This window comes from Erinaceus europaeus, chromosome 11 (assembly GCF_950295315.1).
Source record: "Erinaceus europaeus chromosome 11, mEriEur2.1, whole genome shotgun sequence".
NCBI lineage: Eukaryota > Metazoa > Chordata > Mammalia > Eulipotyphla > Erinaceidae > Erinaceus > Erinaceus europaeus.
Window position 1 is genome coordinate 18,158,622 of NC_080172.1, and position 25,400 is coordinate 18,184,021.

General features: G+C 39.3%; 1 protein-coding gene and 1 long non-coding RNA gene across 7 annotated transcripts in view; one reads left to right on the top strand and one right to left on the bottom strand.

Moving 5' to 3' along the window:
- Positions 1-25,400, bottom strand: part of ARB2A (ARB2 cotranscriptional regulator A) — a 439,389-nt gene that overhangs the window by 161,459 nt on the left and 252,530 nt on the right. For all 6 annotated transcript variants that reach the window (XM_007531666.3, XM_007531665.3, XM_060201168.1 and 3 more), the window contains one exon: positions 8,397-8,513. In XM_007531666.3, the coding sequence (XP_007531728.1) occupies positions 8,397-8,513 (117 nt within the window). The remainder of the gene's footprint in view (positions 1-8,396; positions 8,514-25,400) is intronic.
- The window catches only part of LOC132541310 (uncharacterized), a 48,732-nt gene that overhangs the window by 3,373 nt on the left and 19,959 nt on the right, over positions 1-25,400 (top strand). The gene's annotated exons all lie outside the window — the stretch shown is intronic.

Consider the following 25,400-nt stretch of genomic DNA (forward strand, 5'->3'; position numbering starts at 1 on the left):
CCTCCCCTGATAGCTTTCCCATTCTCTATCCCTCTGGGAGCATGGACCCAGGGTCATTGAGGGTTGTAGAAGGTAGAAGGTCTGGCTTCTGTAATTGCTTCCCCACTGAACATGGGCGTTGACTGGTCAGTCCATACTCCCAGTCTGCCTCTCTCTTTCCCTAGTAGGGTGTGTCTCTGGGGAAGCTGAGTTCCAGGACACATTGGTGGGGTCTTCAATCCAGTAAGCCTGGCTAGCATCCTGATGGTATCTGGAACCTGGTGATTGAAAAGAGAGTTAACATACAAAGCCAAACAAATTGTTGAGCAATCATGAACCCAAAGCTTGGAATAGTGGAGAGGATGTGTTAGGGAGGTACTCACTGCAAACTCTAGTGTACTTCTGCTTTCAGGTATATATTTTGCAGTAGTTTATGGATACGTGTGAACATAAGCTCTCTCTCACAGAAACTGGTGTATATCTAGGTTTTGGGACTTTGTTAGAAAGTGAACCACCTGAGATGGAATTAGAGTATACTATGAAAGGAAAGGTCTCACCCGAATAATGAAGCTGAAGGGTTGTCATTCCACACGTGAAGTCTCTGGACACAGTCTGAGGTGAAGCATGTTGAGGTGGCAATCATTGCATTGGTTAGGTTGTGATCAGCGGATGCAATATTATTTGATATGGTTTGGGAGAGGCATATGGGAAAGTGGGCCCTATCCAAGAGTTCCAGGACTGGGGGAAGTAGGGGCTCTATAGTGGAGATGTGAGGTTCCTGCTGTCTTAGGGTTCAAAAAGACAATCGATAGTTAATGTTATCATCACATTATTTGGTAATTGGGTTAACTTTGAAAAGTCCCTTTGTTAGGGTTTGCTGTACAGTACCCAGTATCTTGTATATAGCTGTGCTATTGGATGCTTCTAAACTACTTGGTCTAGGCTTTTGAGAGAGTCCGCATATCAAATACACAGCCTATATATTAAAAAGATTCAGTTTGTGTTATACAAAAGGACTTTTCAAACTTAACCCAGTTACCAAATAATGTGATGATAACATTAACTATCGATTGTCTTTTTGAACCCTAAGACAGCAGGAACCTCACATCTCCACTATAGAGCCTCTACTTCCCCCAGTCCTGGAACCATTGGATAGGGCCCACTTTCCCGTATGCCTCTCCCAATCCATATCAAATAATATTGCATCTGCCGATCACAACCTAACCAACACAACGATTGCCACCTCAACATGCTTCACTTCAGACTGTGTCCAGAGACTACACGTGTGGAATGACAACCCTTCAGCTTCATTACTCGGGTGAGACCTTTCCTTTCATAGTATACTCTAATTCCATCTCAGGTGGTTCACTTTCTAACAAAGTCCCCAAACCTAGATATACACCAGTTTTTGTGAGAGAGAGCTTATGTTCACACGTATCCGTAAACTACTGCAAAATATATACCTGAAAGCAGAAGTTTGCAGTGAGTATCCCCCTAACACTTCCTCTCCACTATTCCAAGCTTTGGGTCCATGATTGCTCAACAACTTATTTGGCTTCGTATGTTAACTCTCTTTTCAGTCACCAGGTTCCAGATGTCATCAGGATGCCGGCCAGGCTTCCCTGGACTGAAGACCCCACCAATGTGTCCTGGAGCTCTGCTTCCCCAGAGACCCACCCTACTAGGGAAAGAGAGAGGAAGACTGGGAGTATGGACCGGCCAGTCAATGCCCATGTTCAGCGGGGAAGCAATTACAGAAGCCAGACCGTCTACCTTCTGCAACCCACAATGACCCTGGGTCCATGCTCCCAGAGGGATAGGGAATGGGAAAGCTATCAGGGGAGGGGGTGGGATATGGAGATTGGGTGGTGGGAATTGTACCCCTCCTACCCTATGGTTTTGTTAATTAATACTTTCTTAAATTAAAAAAAAATTAAAAATAAAGAATTGTGAGTTTGAAGTATGGCCAAAGTAAAAATCTCTGGGTGGAGGGTGAGGGTAGATATTTAGCTTTACTGAAGTGGAGGGAGGGGATGGGACACAGACCTTTGGTGGTGGGAATGGTGTTAATATACACTCCTATTAACTTATAGTTTCACAAATCACTATTTAATAAATATAAAAAAAAAGAATTGTGAGAACAAAGATTGTTGTTGGGGGAAGAGAAGGGACATAACTCCAGTGATGGGTAAATATTAAATTTTGTACCTGTAATTTTACAATCTTGTAAATCATTATTAAATCACTGACAAGGGGGTCGGGCGGTAGTGCAGTGGGTTAAGTGCACATGGTGCAAAGCACAAGGACCAGCGCAAGGATTCTGGTTCAAGCCTTGGGCTCCTGACCTGCTGGTAGTCACCTCACAGGTGGTGAAACAGATCTTTAGGTATCTATCTTTCTCTCCTCTCCTCTGTCTTCTCCTCCTCTCTGGATTTCTTTCTATTCTATATAACAACAACAGCAGCAACGGCAACAATAACAAACAGTAACGGCAACAACAAGGGCAACAAAATGGGAAAAATGGCCTCCAGGAGCAGCGGACTCAGTGCAGGCAACCAAGCCCCAGCAATAACCCTGGAGGCAAAAATAAAATAAAATAAATCACTAATAAAAAAGAAAAAATAAATGCCCCAAACCCAAATATGACAGAAAAATAAAAGACTCTTTCAGATAAACAAAAAACAGGAGTTTATCGGAGACATATCCTATATGAAATGTAGAAAATACCTCTACGTGGAAAAAAAAAAGAACATAAAGTCTTGAGCAAAATAGTAGGCAGTCCTAATATCCTTCAGTAAAAAGGATAAACACTGGCAGACCTGCTTCACCGCTTGTGAAGCAGATCCCCACAAGTGGAGAGGGCGCTCAAACCCGGGTCCTTGTGCTTGGTAATATGTGCATTAACCGGGTACACTACTGCCTGGCCCCATCAAAAGTGATGTGGACATGCTTATAAAACATAAAATTAATTTAACTAATATTTGGTATAATTAGAATGATCAGGATTATGTACCAGCATTCCTACTACCAGATTACGAAATAATAATATTTGATGAAAGAATGGAGCCAAATCAAGATGTCAAAAGCACTGAGTCTTCATTAACAAAGAGACAGTGTTTTTCCGAGATCAGAGGAGATCAGGCGTGTTCAGGGTGGTATGGCTGTCGACGAGAGACAGTGTTTTTCAACATTCTAGTTTAGCTAAGGTGTTTTATTTTATTTTTTCTCTTGGGCAGATTATCTGCAAAATATCGGTCTTTTGAGTTTATAATCAATGAAATCAGAGAAAGAGGTCGCATGGAACTATGGTGTCCTGCAAAACATGGTTACCTACCATATCTTTCTTCCAACATCCAGGCTTAAGAGTTTCTATTTACAAAATCGAGGCTTTTTTTCTAGGAGACTTGCAGAATGAACAGGGAATTGAAAAGGGGTGGGGATTGGGGTGGGCAAAATGAAGGGATAGATCTTCATTCTGAGAGTTGGGAAACACTGCTTTTTAAAAATTTGCTCCCCCCTCCCTTTGTTGCCCTTGTTGTTGTTATTGATGTCATCATTGTTAGATAGGACAGAGAGAAATGGGGAGAGGAGGGGAAGACAGAGACAGACACCTGCAGACCCGCTTCACCGCCTGTGAAATGACTCCCCTGCAGGTGGGGAGCTGGGGGCTAGAACCGGGATCCTTAAGTGCGCTTTGCGCCACGTGTGCTTAACCGGCTGCACTACCGCCCAACCCTGAACACTGGACTTTTATCATCCTAAACCACACTGAACTCTCAATGGCATGGGTTATTTACACATATAAGTAGCTCCTAGAAGAATATCTGGCATAAACTTTATACTATCCTTTTATTTATTTATCTATTTATTTATTTATTTATTTTCTATTATTTTGTTCTTGCTTTATGGAGTATATTTGAGTAGGGACAATTACAAGCCTCAACCAAGACTAAGTTAACAATTTATATCTCTGTGAAATTATAGTGTTTTCTAGGTGTTTTCTTGGTCATCACCTTTGTTTGTCACAGCAGTTCAGAGAGTAAATGTAACATGAGCTATATAAAAGAGACTCAGAAAGACAAAGTAGCTTGCCAAAGATGGTGAGTTTTAACACAGTACACAATATAGACTAAATTTTATTACTGCCGATCTACATAATAAATGACTAAGTAAAATGAATATCAATATTTAATTCTTCTAGTTTCTTCTTAATTACTTTCCTTTTGTAGGATAATCTGAATATGTAAATCATTCATACCACTAAAGGAGAATGTAAATTTATGCATTTTATATTATTTATGGGTGAGAATGTAAAATAATAGCTGTGATTTACTAAATTTTGTTGATGTGACAACAACTGTGCTATTTCACTTGTATTGATTTAATGTTGGTTTACAATATTATAAAATTTTTGAAGTATAATTTCACACCCACAGATATGTGTAAGACTCACCACACCCACCATATGTGCTATTTTTTTACATATGTTATTTTGCAGTATGGTTTCAAGGTACATATATTGATGAGAAAACTGAATCTCAAAGAAATAAAATAATTGCCCAAGAGCACACAGCTAAAAAAAGTGATTAAACTGGAGCCTTCATTTTGCTATGTCATAGTACAAGCTTCCATCCTGCTTCCCTAAAGCAAAAATTTAGGGAATTGAAATGACTATTTAATAGTCATATATAAAACTTTATAAGTGTATAATTTTTTTATCAGTCATGATTAGAGAAAATTAATGGCAGGGTGGGGGAGATAGGATAATGGTTATGCAAACAGAAACTAATGCCAGAGGTTCCAAGGTCCCAGGTTCAGTCCCCCATACCACCATAAGTAAGAGCTGAGCAGTGTTCTGTTGAGAAATCAAATCAAGTCAAAAATTAAATTCAGGATATCTCTAGTAGTTTAAATTAAGAATTCAGTTACAGCCTATTTTGGTTAGATTATAAGGGAAGCTAATATTTTCTAATTTTTGAATAGGACAATCAAGTCTTGGTCAAAAGTATGAATTGTTTTTAAAAAATTATTTACTTATTTATTTATTAGAGACAGAGAGAAATTGAGAAGGGAGGGGAGGTAGAGAGGGAAAGAGACAGAGAGACACCTGCAGCCCTACTTCACCACTCGTGAAGCTTTCCCATTGCAGGTGGGTCCTTCTGCACTGTAATGTGTGTGCCTAACCAGGTGCACCTGGTCCCCAAAGTACGAATTTGAAATCAATTAAAAAAAAAGTTTAAGTGGAGTGGGCAACAACTCAAGGGATAAAGCAAATGATTTACCTAATGTGTGAGGTCCTGGGTTCACCCCTTGGAACTACATGCAAGCACCAAGAACAACCCCAGGTGGAGGACTTCATGGGTATTACAGTGGTTATTTTGTGAATCCCTTCCTCCTTCCCCCTCGGTCTCTCTTTCCGAAGGATAGGGTAAAAATTGGACTGGGTGGTGGTTGAGGGGCATCATACACGTTTATATAAAAAACAAAAAAACACTTTCATATGTTCAGAGCATTCTGAGGAATGGAATAAAAATTTTTTGACTTTTGCATATGAGAATGCTTCCAGTGAGAAGCAACAATGGAAACAGGTGACACTTTGATGACACTGCTGTTATCTGGTTATAAAGCCTAGTCCTTCTATTTATTTAAAACTCTTCAACATTAACTCTCTGGCCCTTGCTGTGTACCACCAGGGCTGGTAGAAGTTAGTTACCGCATTTTTGGTGAGGAGTCAGCTGAAAAAAATGTTTTTTTTTGTTTTTTTTATTGTTGTAGTTATTATTGTTGTTGTCGTCGTTGTTGGATAGGACAGAGAGAAACGGAGAGAGGAGGGGAAGACAGAGAGGGGGAGAGAAAGATAGACACCTGCAGACCTGCTTCACCGCCTGTGAAGCGACTCCCCTGCAGGTGGGGAGCCGGGGTTCGAACCGAGATCCTTATGCCGGTCCTTGTGCTTTGCGCCACCTGCGCTTAACCTGCTGCGCTACAGCCCGACTCCCATTTTTTTTTTTTTGGATATATATTGCCTCTAGGGTTATTGCTGGGGTTCAGTGCTCTGTGCCTGCACTATGAATCCACTGCTCCTGGGGGCTATTTCTTCCCTTTTGTTGTTCTTGTTGTTATTATTACTGTTATTTCTGTCATTGTTGTTGGATAGGACAGAGAGAAATGGAGAGAGGAGGGGAAGACAGAGAGGGGAGAGAAAGACACCTGCAGACCTGCTTCACTGCCTGTGAAGCGACCCCCCTGCAGGTGAGGAGCCTGGGGCTTGAACTGGGATCCTTATACCTGTCCTTGCGCTTCCCTCCATTATGCTACCTGCACTGGCCCCCACTGCTGTATTTTATAAACAACAACTGGGAGAAAATCAGAAGGTAAACCAGAACGTTCATATAAATATATCACTTGACTAAATAATACAGCATATTGTGGCTGATATTAATTGATTATATAAGAAAGGTGAATATACATAAAACAATTTTCTGAGACATTGAGATAGCTCAGCAGGAAGAGCATGGGCCCTACCACATGAGAGACTGGGTTTGAGCCCTAGTGCATCGTGAACAACACTTGAGAGGTTCCACAGATGATGGAGCAGTGCTGTGGTGTCTATCTACCTATCCTCTCTTTTTTCACTCTCTAAATCAAAACATGAAAGATAAACAATAAGGAAATCTGTAGAAGGAATACAATAACTAGGTGGAAAGTTAAAAAAGGGGGGTCAAATAGATGGGGTTAACAATATTTATATGCTTTTCTCATATTTGGGAGCTACTTTCTTCCCTGATCAAGTTTTCTCGTCCTATTTCCAATTCTGACACCATCTCCCCAAACAATACCTTTGGTCCACCTGCATGTTAGCTGTCGGGCTCAGGCAAAAAAAAAAAAAAAAAAAAAAAAGCCTTGGAATATACTTAAAACAGACCTATTAGGTTTTTCCAAAATGGAGACCCCCAAATCTCATCTCTTATATTTTTTTCTTTAGGTTCCTGATTATTAAACAATTTGTTCTACCTTATATCTTAATTTTTTTTTTTTAATCCACCAAGTTACAGATGCTACAATGACGATAACCTGACTTCCAAGCAGATGCAGAGGACCTCACCAATGTACCCTGGAACTCCACCTCTTTCAAGCCCCGCCTCCACTAGGGAAAGATAGAAACAGTCTGGGAGTATGGACTGACCAGCCAACGCCCATGTTCAGCAATTATAGAAGCCAGACCTCCTACCTTCTGCACCCCATAATGATCCTGAGTCCATGCTTCCAGAAGGATAAAGAATAGGAAAGCTTTCAAGGGAGGGGATGGGATATGGCACTCTGGTAGTGGGAACTGTGTGGAATTGTACCCCTCTTATCCTATGGTTTTGTCGATATTTTTTATTTTGTAAATAAATTTTAAAAATAAGGGTCCTATTTATGAATTTGTGTTAGCTTTCAGGTTCACTAGCTTTAGGAAGTGTGAAAAGATGCTTCCTTTGCCCGAGGCTGAACCATGGAATAGCATGAGTTTTTCCTAGCTCTGGGATACAGGAAAATTTGATTTCAGCTTTTTACTTGTCTCTCTACTGGAAGTACCAAGCCAATCCATTGAAGAGTGGACTGCTTTCAGGATGACTTTTCAATAAAAGGATGACATCAAGTATTCATAAATTTTCTTCTTGTAATTAAGGAGTCTGGATGATAAACAGGTGGTAGAGAACTTAGACATCTGGGGCCCAGTGGTGCTGCGCCTTACCAAGGCAAGGATGGGAGTCAGAATCTTGGCTCCCTACCTGCAAGGGTGACACTTCACGAGTTGTGAAGTAAGTCTGCAGATGTCTGTATTTCTCTCCCTCAATCTCCCTTCCCTTCTCAATTTTTCTTGGTCCTATTCATTAAGAAAAAAAAAAGGGGGGGGATGGCAGCCAGAAGCAGTGGATTCATGTGTCAGCACTGAGCCTTAGGGACAAACCTGGTGGCAATTAAAAAAAAGAAGAAGAAGAAGGAGAAGGAGGAGGAGGAGGAGGAGGAGAAGGAGAAGGAGAAGGAGAAGAAGAGGAAGAAGAAGAGGAAGAAGAAGAGGAAGAAGAAGAGGAAGAAGAAGAAGGAAAGAAAGAAAACTTAAACATCAGGGAATAATCTCCTTCCAGGCCATGGCCTTCTTTAGTCAAAGTTCTTACTGTACATCGTATGCATCTATAACAAATCGAAAACTGAAATGGGTGAGAGAAACAGGGAGATTTTAAAAAGTATTTGTTCTTCAGAAGGTTTTCCTAATATTTCAACCATGTCTAGTTTTTTTATATTCCCTTTAAGTTCTCTGCCTCTAGAAAAAGAGTCTGGGGGTGGGGAATGACAGTTAGGGAGAGGGGGAGCACAAGATTAGAGAGGCTCACACTCATTCATCTCAGCACTGAAAAAAAAGTCAGTCTCACCTCTCTCATCCATTCTCGAATTGTTTTGCCAGCTTCTTGATGCCACACATTGTGAACAGAGTCTGTCAACGCCACAGCAGTCACCTTACTTTTTACATCTGCTTCTCGTTGAATCATCTGTTTAAAAAAGGAAAATAAAATATTAACTATAGTTTTTTTTTCCTACTGGGCACAGCCTGCTTAGTCATAGATAATACTATATTTTAAAAAACAAAAAGCAATATGCACCCTTTGTTCAAAGTTACTCTTTCTACAATGAACACACACCCCAGTCTTGTCCAGGATGTACAAAGACCTAATATTTTCTTTTCAAAAGATAACACCACTTAAGTCTTGGGACTATGAAGCTTTATTGTTTTCCATGTGGTTTGACAATTCAAGGATTAAAGAGATCACAGAGGAAAAAGGAAGGAATCCCTGAGGGTTTATTTTACAAATTTCTTCTACCTCTTTCTATTCCAGTCGCTGTGAAGTTAGTGATAGTCAGGGCTCACCTTAGCTACTTGTGCCCAATTTATACTATTTTTTACTACATGGCCTCTCCGTAATGAAAGATACCTTGTTTTCCAGTTCAATTTAGTTAACCTGGTCTTAATCATGATCTTGTAATTCCTTTGTGTTTCAAATGCCCCCCAAAATCTTTCTCTTTATAACGTATCAATTATTATTTGGCATTCTAATGTATTTCACTCCATCAAAATATTACACTTTAACTCCTTTCTTTTTATTTTTCCTTTTTTTATCCCCCCCGATAAAGGTTGAGAGACAGAGAGGAGAGACACCACATCAATACTCCACTACTCAGGAAACTTCTTTGCATGATATTTCTATATATGGTAGCCTGGGGACTGAATGCAAGTCCTGGTGTATGGTCAAGTTTCTGCTGTTCTGGAGAACCATCTCCCGGTTTCTATTTTTGCATTATTAGTATTATTACTATTATCATTATTACCAGAGCAATACTTAGCTCTGGTTCTTGCTGGTGAAGTAATTAAACCTGGGACTTTGGAGCCTCAGGCATGAGACTCTCTTTGCATAACCATCATGCTATCTACCCCCGCCCTCCTGGTCTTTTTTTTTTTTTTTTAATACATTCTGTAGAACATTGTTTCTGTAAAACTAAATGGTTCTAAAATTAAAAACAAAAAAAGAGCTGCTTGACTGAAAGGAACTGAACAAATTCATCAATGGTCAGCAAGATAAAGAAACAGAAATAGGAAAAGCTCAACAACAAGAATATAAAAGGTTTTATTTTAATCTGCTTATACTAGCAACCTTATTTGACACAACAAATATAAATATATTTAATTAAAAGTTATCATTTAAATTCATTTATTAGTCTTGAATTTTATAGTCAGGCCATCACTATTTCTTTTCATCAAGTGTCTTTCTTTCCTCTAAAAAAAAAGAGTAATTTCTTTGCTCATAGAGAGAAAACTGCAAGCTAAGTTTCTGATACCAAATAATGTGTGTTGGCATTCTGAATTAAAAATTCCTTGAGGTCAGGGAAATGGTGCAGTTTGTAGAGCACAGAATTTTGGTAGGCGAATGCACTGCCCCATGGGCTGTTTCTCTCTCCCACCCGAGCACAGAATTTTGATGTGTGAGATCCTGGGTTTGATCCCCAGCATCACAACTACCCAGAGTACTATTTTGGCCATCCTTGTTCTGTTTTTCTCTTACAAAATAAATAAATCTTAAAAAAATAACCAACCCCTCAGTTCACTGAATAAAAATGGGTTGATTTTTATTAAAGCAATAACAAAACAAGCTTTTGGATTTCCACAATAAGTTATATCTACATAAAAAAAATCTCTCAAACTGTTTTAAATTCAACCTGTACACATCACTTCTCACTGAACAGTGCCCAATGGGGATCTGACTCTTAATGTTGCTTAGGAAGCATTTCTGGACCTTAGTCCTCTGTGTCCTGGGTTTTCTGCTTATAAAATGTGGAAATTTTGAAGTCACTGTTGGCTATCAATACCATAATTTTACTGTGAAACTTCTCCTTGCACTACCCATAATATCTTTGAGAGTATATTCATTATCAAGTAGTTTGCTACCTTCTGTTACATTTCATTTAAAAAATGGATTGCATTGGCCTAGAATATATAAATTTAAGCCAATGTTAGATGATGAAAAGGAAAAGTCCACAACAGTAAATCCATCTGGCTCATGAAGAACTTATTTGTTCCTTCTCTCATTTTTAAAGCAGTCACATTGTTGGAGTGATTGCTGCTGAGGTTACAAAATAAGAAAATGCTTTTCTTGTATTCTAAGGACACGCCTGCATTTTAAAACATTTGCCCTGAATTTTGTTGCTATTGTTAACATATGCAGACTTTATTTAAGGTGATGTTGTCTGAAGATAATAAGTACTAAGAGCCATTTGTGAACTGAGATAAATTTAAGTAATGCATCAGTGGAGGATCTAGTGCAAAAGTAAAAAGTCTGGTAATTGCATTTTATAAGTCTGGAAAAAGATACAGTTGTTAGATATTCTATCAGAGGAAACCAATTTCATCTATCTATCCATCTGGCTAATATTTCAAATTATGGATGTGACGATGTGTAATTTTCCTTTATATCACATTATATCAGATCCTGTTATAGTCCAACAGGATCCCCCTCCTTTACAGTGTCCTAGTTCTTTGCGATTAAAAAATCATCTTCATATTACATGATCAGAGATGGGGGGAATGGTCAAATTCCAGAGGATATCAATGAAAACCTGCTTAGCAATGAACCCAGCAACAAAGACATTCAAATACTTGACTTTTTAGAAGATATACATCGGTGAAGATTTTAGCAGTTTAGTTTTTTTCAGATTATTTATCACTGTTTCAGTCATGTTGTAATTTATTTTACTTTTAGGACAATGGGGATTTATTTATTTTTATAAAAGAGATGAAAGATCAGAGCATTGCTCAGCTCTGGCACATGTATGGAACTTGGGAGGGGAGGTGTCTTTGGGATCTCAGGAATGCAATCCTTACTGCAATTTAATTGTATACTACTGAAACTATCATTTCTATCCAAAGCTTCTGCTTCTTGCATTTGTTAGCTTGTTTCACAACCCCCTTCTCCTAGACTTTATGCTGGAGAACTGGTAAAAGTAGGGGAGTACAGTTAGAGTGAGGAAGCACAGCTGGGCAGGAAAACAAATTTTATAGTAGACTAGAAGAATACACTAATAGTTTGGAAAACCCAGACATTTGAAAGGAAGGAAACTAAGTCTCTAAAGTTTTGCTATCTGTCAATGTTTGATTTGGAGGGGTGGGTGTGTATACCTTCGAAATTTCTTGCAAAATTCTGTCTGGATAGGATACAGATATTTTTCTGGGAGGAGATCCATTAGATTCTAAAAGGAATCTTGATCTCTGAACATGGTAAATCCTTGTGATCTCAACATCACCATGCACTTTTTAAAAAACTTTTCCTAATTTATTTACTTATCTGTTTATTTTTTTTTACTTTATTGAGGGATCAATGGCTTACAATTGACAGTAAAATACAATAGTTTGTACATGTACAACCAAATTTATTTTTTATTGAAGTGTCTTTACATTATAACATTATACAGACCGCAGGTATGCATTATTGGAGGCCAACCCCAACCCCTCAACTTCACTTACAAATTACTGAACTATGAAGTACCTACTCACTGACTGTTTTGAGAAATTGACATCAATATAGCATCTCTAAAAAAAAGATGGTAATTCGTCTTTGTTAAAGTATGTCTTCGGTATTATATGAGGGTGGATGAAAATGACCAAAACAATCTGATACTACAGACAATACTGTAAAATTCCTTGGCATAATAGATAGGTGATATATTGATCATATATGCCAATGTTATAGTCAACATATAACTTGATTTATCCGTGTTTATATAACATTTATTTTAATCTGTATAGCACTTACATATTAAAATGAATACACGTTCATCCTTACTTTATTCTGAATTAATGTCAAATGCTCACAAACTTTTATCATTTTTTCCCATTTGCAGAGAAGGGAACTGAGACTGAGAAATGGACTAAGACTCACATAGATGCAAAGTGATATGGTCATGCTTTAACTGTGGCTCTATGTCCTGTGTTCCTTCATCTACTGTGTAAGATCTATTTCGCAGTCATCTATCAAAATATTCTTCCACAAATGAACTCCACTGAATAATTTCCATTTCATATCACTGTATTTCACAGACTTGGATGTTTGAAAAAAAAAGTTCCAAATCTAGGTGACTAAAGAATGATGAAATATAAAAGTTAGAACAAGATAGAAATTAGCCACGAGCAAAACTAGATTATCAAAAGGATTTAAAAATTCTTATTTACACATCTAAACTAAATGATGCCTTTGATAAGAAGGACTATTAGAAAACTAATATAAAACATTTGATGCTGCCACCTGACATGTGTTTCCTCCTCCTAATTTACCCACTCCTGGTCATCTCACTCAAGTTCATAACACCATTATCTGCTCTCTGCTCTACTACATTGTATGTTCTCAGTTTGATAAAAGTTGAACTGTCCCAATAAGTATCAAGTGCTCTGAAGAGATTAAAAGCATTTACCATTCGTGTGCAGACTTATATTATTACAAAATCTTTAGTGGGTTTGAAACTGAGAGTAGAAAAGTCATTTTTCTTCTCCAGAGTGAGAGCAAGATTTTAAATGTTAATTAACTGGCAAGATAGGAGCGCTTAACAGAAAGTTAGAATCTTTCATGAGACAAAAGTCAGAGTAGCAGCAGATACCTTTGCTTCCCACCACGGCCAGGCCATAGCAGCCTTTCTGCAGGCCAATTCCTGTTTTCTGCCAGAAATCATACAGATCTTTTCTGTCTATTTAGCTTACCTTACCATTCTTTATCCCATGCCTTCAAATGATGCACTCGTCTATTATCGCCGCAAAATATACCTTGCCAAATCCAAATACTTCCTCTCCCACTACGTGTTCTTCAGTTCCCATACTCTTCTCCTCTCTTGTTCCTGCCATAATCTTACCAGGAGGAACACAAAAATAATTTTGCTTCCTCTGAGTTAAATGAGTCTATTTATCTCAGTTTAGATGATAAATAGTTTTTGATGGCCAGAAGATGCTGACATTACAGGGATGCTATGTGGTGGAATCTTCATAAGTACTTTCCTACTTCTACCCTGGGTCCTAGGTGCTTAAAAATTATGAATCCAAACTCATCTTGAAGTTTGAATTATTTTCACATTAATGCAAAGGAAGAAACAGATAATTTAATTTTCCTAGTAGCTATGACACTCAAAATAAAAACTTCATATATTTCAAAGTACAAAGGGACCTTAAAAAAAAAAAAACAAGATCAGGGGGTCGGGCAGTAGCGCAGCAGGTTAAGTGCACGTGGCACAAAGTGCAAGGACCGGTGTTAAGGATCCCGGTTCGAGCCCCCGGCTCCCCACCTGCAGGGGAGTCACTTCACAGGCGGTGAAGCAGGTCTGTAGGTGTCTGTCTTTCTTTCCCCCTCTGTCTTCCCCTCCTCTCTCCATTTCTCTCTGTCCTATCCAACAACGAACAACATCAACAATAACAGTTATAACCACAACAAGGCTACAACAACAAGGGCAACAAAAGGGGGAAAAATGGCCTCCAGGAGCAATGGATTCATGGTGCAGGCACTGAGCCCCAGCAATAACCCTGAAGGCAAAAAAAAAAAAAATATATATATGCATATATATATATATATATATATATCAGTGTATGTGGGGGAAGTGATCTTTATAGGGCATGCAGGCCTATATTTGCATATACAATATGTTTTGAATATGCTTGTGAGGAAAACGTTTTAGTCTTTCATCAGAAAAAGCCATTACCTTCTTTTAAAAGTCTGACATGTTGTCATCAGGATACCGGCCAGGCTTCCCTGGACTGAAGACCCCACCAATGTGTCCTGGAGCTCCGCTTCCCCAGAGACCCACCCTACTAGGGAAAGAGAGAGGCAGACTGGGAGTATGGACCGACCAGTCAACGCCCATGTTCAGCAGGGAAGCAATTACAGAAGCCAGACCTTCTACCTTCTGCAACCCACAATGACCCTGAGTCCATGCTCCCAGAGGGCTAGAGAATGGGAAAGCTATCAGGGGAGGGGGTAGGATATGGAGATTGGGTTTTGGGAATTGTGTGGAGTTGTACCCCTCCTACCCTATGGTTTTGTTAATTAATCCTTTCTTAAATAAAAAAGAAAAAAAAAGTCTGACATGTGTTACACATATGCACTGCAAGGGTTACAGCATGTGAATCACTTGTGCAGGAAATATTCTAAAAGAAAATCCAATAATGCAAGTTTCCTTCGGATTAGGATCTGACACTACTGTACATTTATAAATCTGAGGATCATTACTACTGTATGAGCATGAATGAATCATCACTCTGGTTAATAGCACAGCTGAGGTTTGAGATGTCTTTTAAAAATATATACGTGTATATAAATAGATTAGCTCCCTCTGGAGCTCCCTGTCTTAAGATTTCAGATTAAATTGTTTCAATCGCTTGAAAAGTCTGGAAAGCTAGTACCTTTTCCTTATGCGGATTATAATTGCACTCAGTGTTTCTACTTGAGTGTAGTCTTTACATGTTTTGATGGATTGTGATATTTCATCACAAACCTTTCCAGTCAATTTACATTTTCATTTGTACATCCCGTACCATATGGCATTGTGCCCTACAAATCTCAGGCCCACTGGGCTAAAACTGTGCTTTGGGCCAAGTGATGAATCAGCCAACACTGACTGGGCTTGGCAGTCTTCTGTTAAGACCTTCCTGAAGGTTCTTTCATATGAATCAATCCTAATAATGTGCTACTCACAGGACAACTATCATCTTTGCTGCAACATTAAACCCTTGGTACTGTCACTCCAAACACTAGTGACCTTTACAGATATACATATGCTTAGGTTATAGAAATGTGAGAATTGAACTCACCAGCAGCAAATTCAGACAAATAATGGCATTTAGAGCTCACATGATACTCACAAGTGAAAATACCCATATTCATCCACTTCATAAAGAATTTTGGTCCATACTCCTAGAGAAGAATAAAGAATAAGGAAGATTCTGGGGCTGAGTGTTGGTGCACCTGATTGACCACACATGTTACAGAGCGCAAGGACCTGGGTTCGAACCTCCAGCCCCTACCTGCATAGGGAATGCTTCACAAGTGGTGAAGCTGTACCTGCAGTGCTGCAGAGATGTCTGTCTGTTTCTCTCCCTATCTCCCTAACCCTCTCAATATCTGGCTGTCTCTATCCAATAAACAAAGATAATTAAAAAATCTTTTTAAAAAGAAGCTTCTAATGGAGGGGATAGGATCTGGAATTCTGGTGGTGGAAACTGTGTGGAACTGTCCCCTTTTATCTTACAATCTTGTTAATCATTATTAGGTCACTAATAAAAATTTTAGTTTAAGGACTTCAGAGTCAGATTCTTGGTTCCAAGCTCTTTTCTGTTGCTTCTAGTAATGATGCCTTGGGTGAATTATTGAAACCCTTATATGCCTTAATTTCATCAGAGGTCAAAGGGAGATGGCAAAAATCATCAAATCCTAGGGTTACTGTGACTGTAAAATACAATAAATATAAAGAAGCTAGCAGAGTACTTGGTACATAGGACACGATTATAACAGGTGACACCATAGGGACACACAAAGCAAGCTAGTCCATATGTGAAAATGAATGCATTCTTTTTTATTTTAATGAAGACGCTAGTAGAAGTTTAACTAAGAATGTATTTAATGGCAGACAATTGTTGAAAAAAGACCTATTAGGAAAAATTTTTATGAAGGGCTCTGTCTTCCTCTGAGTCTTCCACAGGTGTAGTACTTCTAAAGTTACCTTGCTGGAGAGTAGAAAGAGTTGATTATTACAGCTGTTTAGACTTCTGCAGTCAGGATGACTTCACCACTGTGTCCCAAAGTCTCACCTCTCCAGAGTTCTACCCCACCAGGGAAAGGCAGGCTGGGGGTATGGATGGACCTGCCAACATCCATGGCCAGTGGAGAAGCAGTTTTAACAGCCAGACCTTCTACCTTCTGAACTCCATAAAGAATTTTGGTTCAGACTCCCAGAGGGACAAAGAATATGGAAGTTTACAGTGGAGGGGATGGGACACAGAACTCTGGTGATGGGAACTGTATGGGATTATATCCCTGTTATCTTGAAATCTTGTTAGTCAATAGTAAGTCACTAATAAAAAATAAAATAAAAAATATAAATAAAAAATCTGCGATCAAAACCCTAGAACAGTAATAACATGGCACAGATGAAAATTTTGATAATGAAAATGAAAATAGATTTACTGAAGCCATACTGTGGATGTTCTACTTTCTTGATGCCAATGGACAGTTACAGTGGTACTTGGCTGGCTAGAAAGCACAGAAGCATGGCTAAGCAGGATCAAACTGGTGGAAAGAGAGTACTTTTGCTACTCTGTTTTCAACATACAGAGACTATAGTCTAATGCATTAAAAAACAATAATAATAAGGGAGTCAGGCGATGGCGCACCCAGTTAAACACAGATAATACTAAGTGCAAGGACTCATGCAAAGATCCAGGTTCAAGCCCCCTGCTTCTTATCTGCAGGGTGGAAACTTCACAAGGGTGAAGCAGGTCTGTAGGTGTCTACCTTTCTCCTCCACCTCCTCCCACCACATCCTCTTTTTCCCTCCCCCCTTTCAATTTCTCTCTGTTCTATCCAATAAAATGGAAAAAATGGTCACCAGGAGCAGTGAATTCGTAGTGCTGGTGGCACCAGCCCCAGCAAAAACCCTGGAGGCAAATAAATAAGTAATCGGGGAGGTACAACATATGTTCAAAGGAAGGCAGTATTGTGTTGGAGTTAAAAAAAAATCAAACATTTGTAGACTTTGGAATTAGATGAACTGAAAATTGTATTTCTGTTACTAGAAGAATATAAAATGGTCATTTTAGCAGTAGCCTCTTACAGGCTAGCTAAAGAATAAATGAAATTAGACATGTATATCAGTACTGTCAGGGATTATAATTATTATTACCTTGAAATTTACTTCTAAAATGTATCTTTCCTTTTCGATACAGTTTCTACTGTACTCAAGTGACATCAACATTCACCTGACAGGGTAGTAGTTAAGAAGTGTCACACAACTACTACACTTATTTCCATTTCACCACCTCTATTATACAGAGTGATTCTGACTTGCTTAAATTTTTTTTAAAGGAAATACTCAGTAACAAATAGGATAACCATACATTGCAGTTTGCCCAGCACAATTTTAGTTAATAACTACTGACCTAGTATAATTATTAATAGTGGCCTCTTCCACTGATAAAAACAGTCTAGTATGGGTGGTAAATTATATTGTCAGTGTATGCATAACACAGAAGTTAAATGTTACTCTAGCAAACTGGTAAATCTTAAATTGCTTAGCAATTTAAACATGTATCCCAGATGTATAGTGCTGTCAGTAGAAAAATAACCATGTAGGAAAACTTAACCAGAAATAGTTCCAAAAGTTCCTAAGTTCAAAACTTAAAGGCAAGCCTCAAATGCTGTGTTGAATCCCTCACAGATGGACATGCAGCCTCCCACCCTGGGTAGGTAAACATGGACAGCTGGAATTCAACTGTAACAACAGGATAAGACAACATTCTCTTTTCCTGTGCTTTGAAGCCCTAGCTTCAATTCTTGCAACCTTTGTCTAATTTCAGGAAGGAAAAGGCTCTCCACAGGCAAGAACCCCAAGGGTTGGGGTATGTAAACTGAAACTTCTTGGGTCACATGTATTTATGAAGATAAGTCTCCAGCCACTAGTTAAGGAATGGCAAGGTATGATTTATTATTGCAGGCAGCCAGAAGAGAGCAGTAATAACTTCCTTTTCCTTTCCTGCCTAGACCATGCTGCCACGTGCAGACTCCCTCAATAACAAAAAAGGCATGTGTCGAGTAGGTTTAAAAGAAAATGGAAAGGGGGAGAAAAATTAAGTGATTGACAATCTGGGAGTTAGAAGACTAGACTTTTACAAATACATAATGTGAGAATAAAGGACAGTGATTTGAAAAACAATCAAAAATATGGAAAGGTAATTGGAAGGAAAAGATAATACATTTTTAAAAAACAGTGTAAGTAGTCATTAAGGTATAAGATAAGTAAGAATGATATTATCAAAACAGATCAGGAAGTTATAAATATATGTGAAGTAAATATATGATAAATGTATAAGTGACCATAAAACATTGCTTAGTGGAGATGGGTAGAGGCTACTAACATAAAAACTGAGAAAACTTATTAGAACTACTTCATGCCAAGAAAGGAGGTCTCGAAACTTTACATCAGACTCAACCTGACGCTGTTGACTGGCTACGGAAGAAGGGCAAACGCTAGAAGAAGAAGAATGCCAAGAAATGTTATAAACTTTATTAATTGTCATATTATAGATTTGTATGGAGAGAATGTGTCTATCTTAGAATGGTTTAAAAATCTGTGACAGGAGTAGGCATTCAGCTGGGAGAATGCTAATATGTGTAAGTTTCAACCATCCCTTTTTTTTTTGTGTGTGTGTGGTCTGGGAAAAAGGAAAGGTCAAGGAATTAAGATTTCTTATCACAAAATATAGAGCAGATAACCAGCGTATAAGGGAATAGTCTGTTTAAGAAATTTATCTTTATAGTCTTTAAAAAGTACTTGTTTGTTATCATCACATTATTTGGTAATTAGGTTAACTTTGAAAAGTCCCTTTGTTAGACATACAATCAATTTTCCCCCTCTCATATTGATTAGTGATTTATATTACTACAATTTAATAGGTGTGTACATAAACACCATTCCCATGACCAAAAGATTGTGTCCCATCCCACCCACCCACCCCCACTCCCATCCCCCTCCAGCCCACGAAGCCGCATGTCCACCCTCCCGCTCACCACAGGGTTTTTTTTTTTAATTGTCTAAGACTTTATTTATTTATTTATTTAAGAAAGGATTAATTAACAAAACCATAGGGTAGGAGGGGTACAATTTCACATAATTCCCACCACCCAATCTCCATATCCCCCCCCACCCCTGATAGCTTTCCCATTCTCTAGCCCTCTGGGAGCATGGACCCAGGGTCATGTGGGTTGCAGAAGGTGGAAGGTCTGGCTTCTGTAATTGCTTCCCCGCTGAACATGGGCGTTGACTGGTCGGTCCATACTCCCAGTCTGCCTCTCACTTTCCCTAGTAGGGTGGGTCTCTGGAGAAGTGGAGCTCCAGGACACATTGGTGGGGTCTTCAGTCTAGGGAAGCCTGGCCGGCATCCTGATGACATCTGGAACCTGGTGACTGAAAAGAGAGTTAACATGTGAAGCCAAACAAGTTGTTGAGCAATCATGGACCCAAAGCTTGGAATAGTGGAGAGGAAGTGTTAGGGGGATACTCACTGCAAACTCTAGTGTACTTCTGCTTTCAGGTATATATTTTGTAGTAGTTTACAGATACATGTGAACATATGCTCTCTCTCACAGAAACTGGTGTATATCTAGGTTTTGGGACTTTGTTAGAAAGTGAACCACCTGAGATGGAATTAGAGTACACTATATAGAGTATACTATATATTCATCACCCGAGTAATGAAGCTGAAGGGTTGTCATTCCACACGTGAAGTCTCTGGACACAGTCTGAAGTGAAGCATGTTGAGGTGGCAATCGCAACGTTGGTTAGGTTGTGATCAGCAGATGGAATATTATTTGATATGGATTGGGAGAGCATATGGGAAAGTGGGCCCTATCCAAGGGTTCTAGGACTAGGGGGAAGTAGAGGCTCTATAGTGGAGATGTGAGGTTCCTGCTGTCTTAGGGTTCAAAAAGACAATCGATAGTTAATGTTATCATCACATTAACTGGTAATTGGGTTAACTTTGAAAAGTCCTTTTGTTAGGGTTTGCTGTACAGTATCCAGTATCTTGTATATAGCTGTGCTATTGGTTGCTTCTGATCTACTTGGTCTAGGCTTTTGAGAGAGTCTGCATATCAATTACACAGCCTATATATTGAAAAGATTCAGTTTGTGTTTTGAAAAACTTTGAGACATACAATTAATTTTCCCCCTCGTATTAACTAGTGATTTATATGACTACATTTTACTAGGAGAGTACGTAAACACCATTCCCACCACCAAAAGACTGTGACCCATCCCTCCCACCCCCCACTGTCCCAGGAAGCTGCATGTCTACCCCTCACCACAGGGTTTTTACTTTGATGCCCTACCACAGGGTTTTTACTTTGGTGCCCTACTTTCAATTTAGTCAGATCCTAATGTGATGATAACAGTAACTATCCATTGTCTTCTTGAACCCTAAGACAGCAGTAACCTCACATTTCCACTATAGAGCCTAAACTTCCCCCAGTCCTGGGACACTAGGGTAGGGCCCACTTTCCCGTATGCTTCTCCCAACTCTTATCAAATAATATTGCATCCGCTGATTGCAACCTAATCAACACAACAAGTGCCACCCAAGCATGCTTCACCTCAGACTGTGTCCAGAGACTTCAGGTGTGGAACGACAACCCTACAGCTTCATCACTCGGGTGAGACCTTTCCTTTCATAGAATTCTCTAATTCCATCCCAGGTGGATCACTTTCTAACAAAGTCCCAAAACCTAGATATATACCAGGTTCCAGGATATAGAGCGTATGTTCACAGGTATCCATAAACTAGGGCAAATATATACCTGAAATCAGTAGTACACTAGAGATTACAGTGAGTACCCCCTAACACTTCATCTCCACTATTCCAAGCTTTGGGTCCATGATTGCTCAACAATTTGTTTGGCTTTGTATGTAAACTCTCTTTTCAGCCACCAGGTTCCAGATGTCATCAGGATGCCGGCCAGGCTTCCCTGGACTGAAGACCCCACCAATGTGTCCTGGAGCTCCGCTTCCCCAGAGACCCACCCTACTAGGGAAAGAGAGAGGCAGACTGGGAGTATGGACCGACCAGCCAACGCCCATGTTCAGCAGGGAAGCAGTTACAGAAGCCAGACCTTCCACCTTCTGCAACCCACAACGACCCTGGGTCCATGCGCCCAGAGGGATAGAGAATGGGAAAGCTATCAGGGGAGGGGATGGGATACGGAGATTGAGTGGCAGGAATTGTGTGGAGTTGTACCCCCCCTATCCTATGACTTTGTTAATGTTTCCTTTCTTAAATAAATAAATAAATTTTTAAAAGTACTTGTTTGTTTTTATTTATTTTAGATAGAGAAATTGAAGGAGAGGAAGATAGACAGGGAAAGAGACACCTGCAGCACTGTTTGACCACTCCTGGAGCTTCCTACCTGCAGGTGGCGACCAAGAGCTTTAACCTGGGTCTTTCTGCATGGTAACATGTGCACTCTACCGGGTGCACCACTGCCCAGCTTCCCCCCACCCCACTCACACACACAACAACTTTACATTAGGCTATGTTGGTTGGCTCAGTTGTAGTGAATATTTAACAATATAGACAGATATTGGGGCCACCAGGTTGTACACTGTAAATACATATAATTTTGGTTGTTTATTATACTTCACTAATTTAGGGGAAAACCTTTGCATTGAACTACCACATGGATGTTTGGTGCACTTGACATTTTCTTCTTTTTTTAAATTTTTTAATATTTATTTATTTTCCCTTTTGTTGCCCTTGTTTGTTTACTGTTGTTGTAGTTATTATTGTCGTCGTCGTTGCTAGATAGGACAGAGAGAAATGGAGAGAGGAGGGGAAGACAGAGAGGGGGAGAGAAAGATAGACACCTGCAGACCTGCCTGTGAAGCGACCCCCCTGCTGGTGGGGAGCCAGGGGCTCCAACCAGGATCCTTAGGTCGGTCCTTGTGCTTTGTGTCACATGAGCTTAACCCGCTGCGCCACCACTAGACTCCCACTTGACATTTCCTTAAAGTTTAATGATATATTATTATTATACTTAATTATGATTAATCATGTTGAGTGAAATAAGACAGAAAGAACACAAATACCATATAATCTTACTCAGAAGTACAAACTAAAACAAAGCAAAGCCTAATGCAGGGTGAAACCTTAATGGGCTATGATTTATTGTAGCAGATATGTGGACTTAGAAGGGAGAAGGGGAGTGTGGTAGGAGGGGTTGGGGACCTAGAGCCCATCCTAGAGGAGGATGATGGTTTGGTAGAGAATAAAGTGTACTGACACCTATCATTGGGAAATGTGGAATTGAACCCTGGGCCAGCAATCTTATAAATTAACATTTCTACAATAAAGTGACATTGAAGTTGAGAAAGAAAAGATATTCAATTTTGGGTTCCAATCAACAGTATTGCTTTTGATCTTTTATGTGTTAATGAAGAGAGAAGCAGAGAAAAACTTGAGTATCACTTACTATAATTAAAGACTCCACACACTACATAGGGAAAGAAGTTTACTAATTTATCAACTCTTCTAGTTTACAAATTGCTATAAAGTTGAGGCATTTGTGGTTTCTGACTTCCGGGGGCGGTGGGGGAGAATAACAATCTCTAAGGAAGACTGTTTCAGTACGTTTTGTAGAGATCCTTAATATTCCAAGTATCAGTATATATATATATATGATCTATTTTCTTTTAACATAGATTGGTAGTTGAGGGATTATATACCTGTTTTTATAGATGAGAAATAAGAAACTGCAGTTATGTGACATAAACTTACCCATCCTTCCTAATCAAGTGACTTGAATATAAAAAGGGGAGGGGGTAGGCAGGCAGTGGTGCACCTGGTTGAGTAAACATATCATAATGTACAAGGACCCAGGTTCAAGCCCCTGGTTCCCTTCTGTCAGGGAGGGGTGGGGGATTTCACAAATTGTGAAACAGTGCTACAGGTTATTTCTCTTTCTTTCCCTCTCTGCCTCACCCTTCCTCTCGATTTCTCTGTCTCTATCCAATAATGAATAAATAAATGGATAAATTTTTTTAAAAAGTAAAGGCTGATAAATGTACATTCTGTTGACCAAACAGGGGTTTTTAAATATGATTCGAGGTTGCAGTCATTTTTCTTATGAAAGCACATTTCACATTTCTGCAGTGATAATGAAAGACTGTGAGAGTGAATGGTTTAAAATACAGGGGCCAAGTGGTAAAGCACCTGGTTGAGCGTTACAGTGTAAAAGGACCCAGGTTCAAGCCCCGATCCCTCCCTATCTGCAGGAAAAAAGCTTCAGAAGTGGCAAAGCAGTGCTGCAGGTGCCGCTCTCCCTCTCTCTCTCTTCCCTTCCTTTCATTTTCTGTCTCTAACCAATAAATAAATAAAGACAATAAACATGAAAAAGAATGAATTCATTTGAGATAGGGTATTTTAGAATTATATTTATTGTATAAAACCATGTAAACAGTGGATGAAAGGAAAGACAGGCTAGATTAAAAGTACTGAATTACCTCTGTGTATGTGGCTATATTTTCAAGTTACAGATAGAAAACATGTGCATACGATCCATGTAGTGAAAGAGAACTTCTGAGTCCATACACTAGCAGACCATAAACAACAGTCACTGCACAGAGAGTGTCCTCCGTCAGTCGCCACTATCATAGGAAACATTGGAGTAGCACTTCAGATCAGTAACAGAAGAGGAGAGTGGTGAAACCTATCATTTAGACATCTGATGACAGCTCTGATGTAAGATGGCACTGAAAAATTTACATCGAAGAAGGGTTTGTGTGGGAGTGAAGGAGAATTATTCTCTAGGCTATTTTTTTTAAATTCCATTTTCCTTCATGTGTCTGTTCATTAGCACTTCTTTGGGGAAGGGGAGGGATATTCCACTAGTTGAGTCAATGATTTTGGGTCTATATTCCAATATCATTAAATATCATCTCAGTTTCAAGAATATGAGATCATTCAAACAGCCAGAATCTGAAATAAATATACTTAAGCATGGCAGTGCAGGAAGTTTAACAAGCAACACTGTTTATTATGGTAGGAAGCCGAATTTTGTTACATCACACCTTTTGTTAAGTAGCCAATTTAGTCAATATGAAATCCTATAAAATGGCAAAGACATAAAAAAGAGTCAGTAGTTCACTAATTTAGAAAGTCAATTATATGTCACTGTTTCATATCAGGTTAATGACTTCATTTACATTTGTGGAATTTTAAAGCGGTATATGAAAGGTGACAGATTGACAGCACAGCAGACTGAAATTCTTACACTATTTTCCTGAGTGTTAATAATATATAAAAGGCAATATACAAAACAGAATCTTACAGAAGTTTTATCTAATGAGGATGTAAGTGAAACAGACACTGGGTAGAAAGAGAAGAATGAGAGATACCTTCAGCAAAATGTCTCTGATGATGTAAGATGAGGTGCTGGGAGAAAACTCACCTATGAGTAGATGTTATGTTGTGGAGAGTAGATGTTATGTTGTGGTTAATTAAGACCCTGAGTTGGAGCCCTACACTGCATGGGAGTTCTATGGACAGTGGAGTGGTGCTGTGTACCTTTCCTCTGAGATCGCTTTCTCTCTATCCTGCTCCCCAAATAAAGAATGAGAAAGTAGGGCTGGGGGAGGCCATTCAACTCAGCAGTGGTATCAGGCATGTGCAAGCTCCTATGTTCATTCACACCACTTAACTGAAAAAAAAAAGTGGGGCCGGGTGGTGGTGCATCTGCTTGAGCGTACATTGCAATGGGCAAGGACCCAGCTTTGAGTCTCCTGTCCCCACCCGCAGGGGGAAAAGCTTCACAAATGGTGAAGCAGTGCTGCAGGTGTCTCTCTGTCTCTCTTCCTCTCCACCCCCCCTTCCCTCTCAATTTTTGGCTGTCTCTACCCAACAAATAAATAAAGATAATACAAATCTTTTTTTTAAAAAAAAGGTAAAAAAAGAAATGGCGGGAGCTGGGTTAAGCGCACACAGTACTATTAAATGCAATGATTAAGTGCAAGGACTCAAGCAAGGATGCTGGTTGAGCTTCTGCCTCCCCACCTGAAGGGGATGGGGAGGGAGGGGACCCTTAACAAGCAATGCA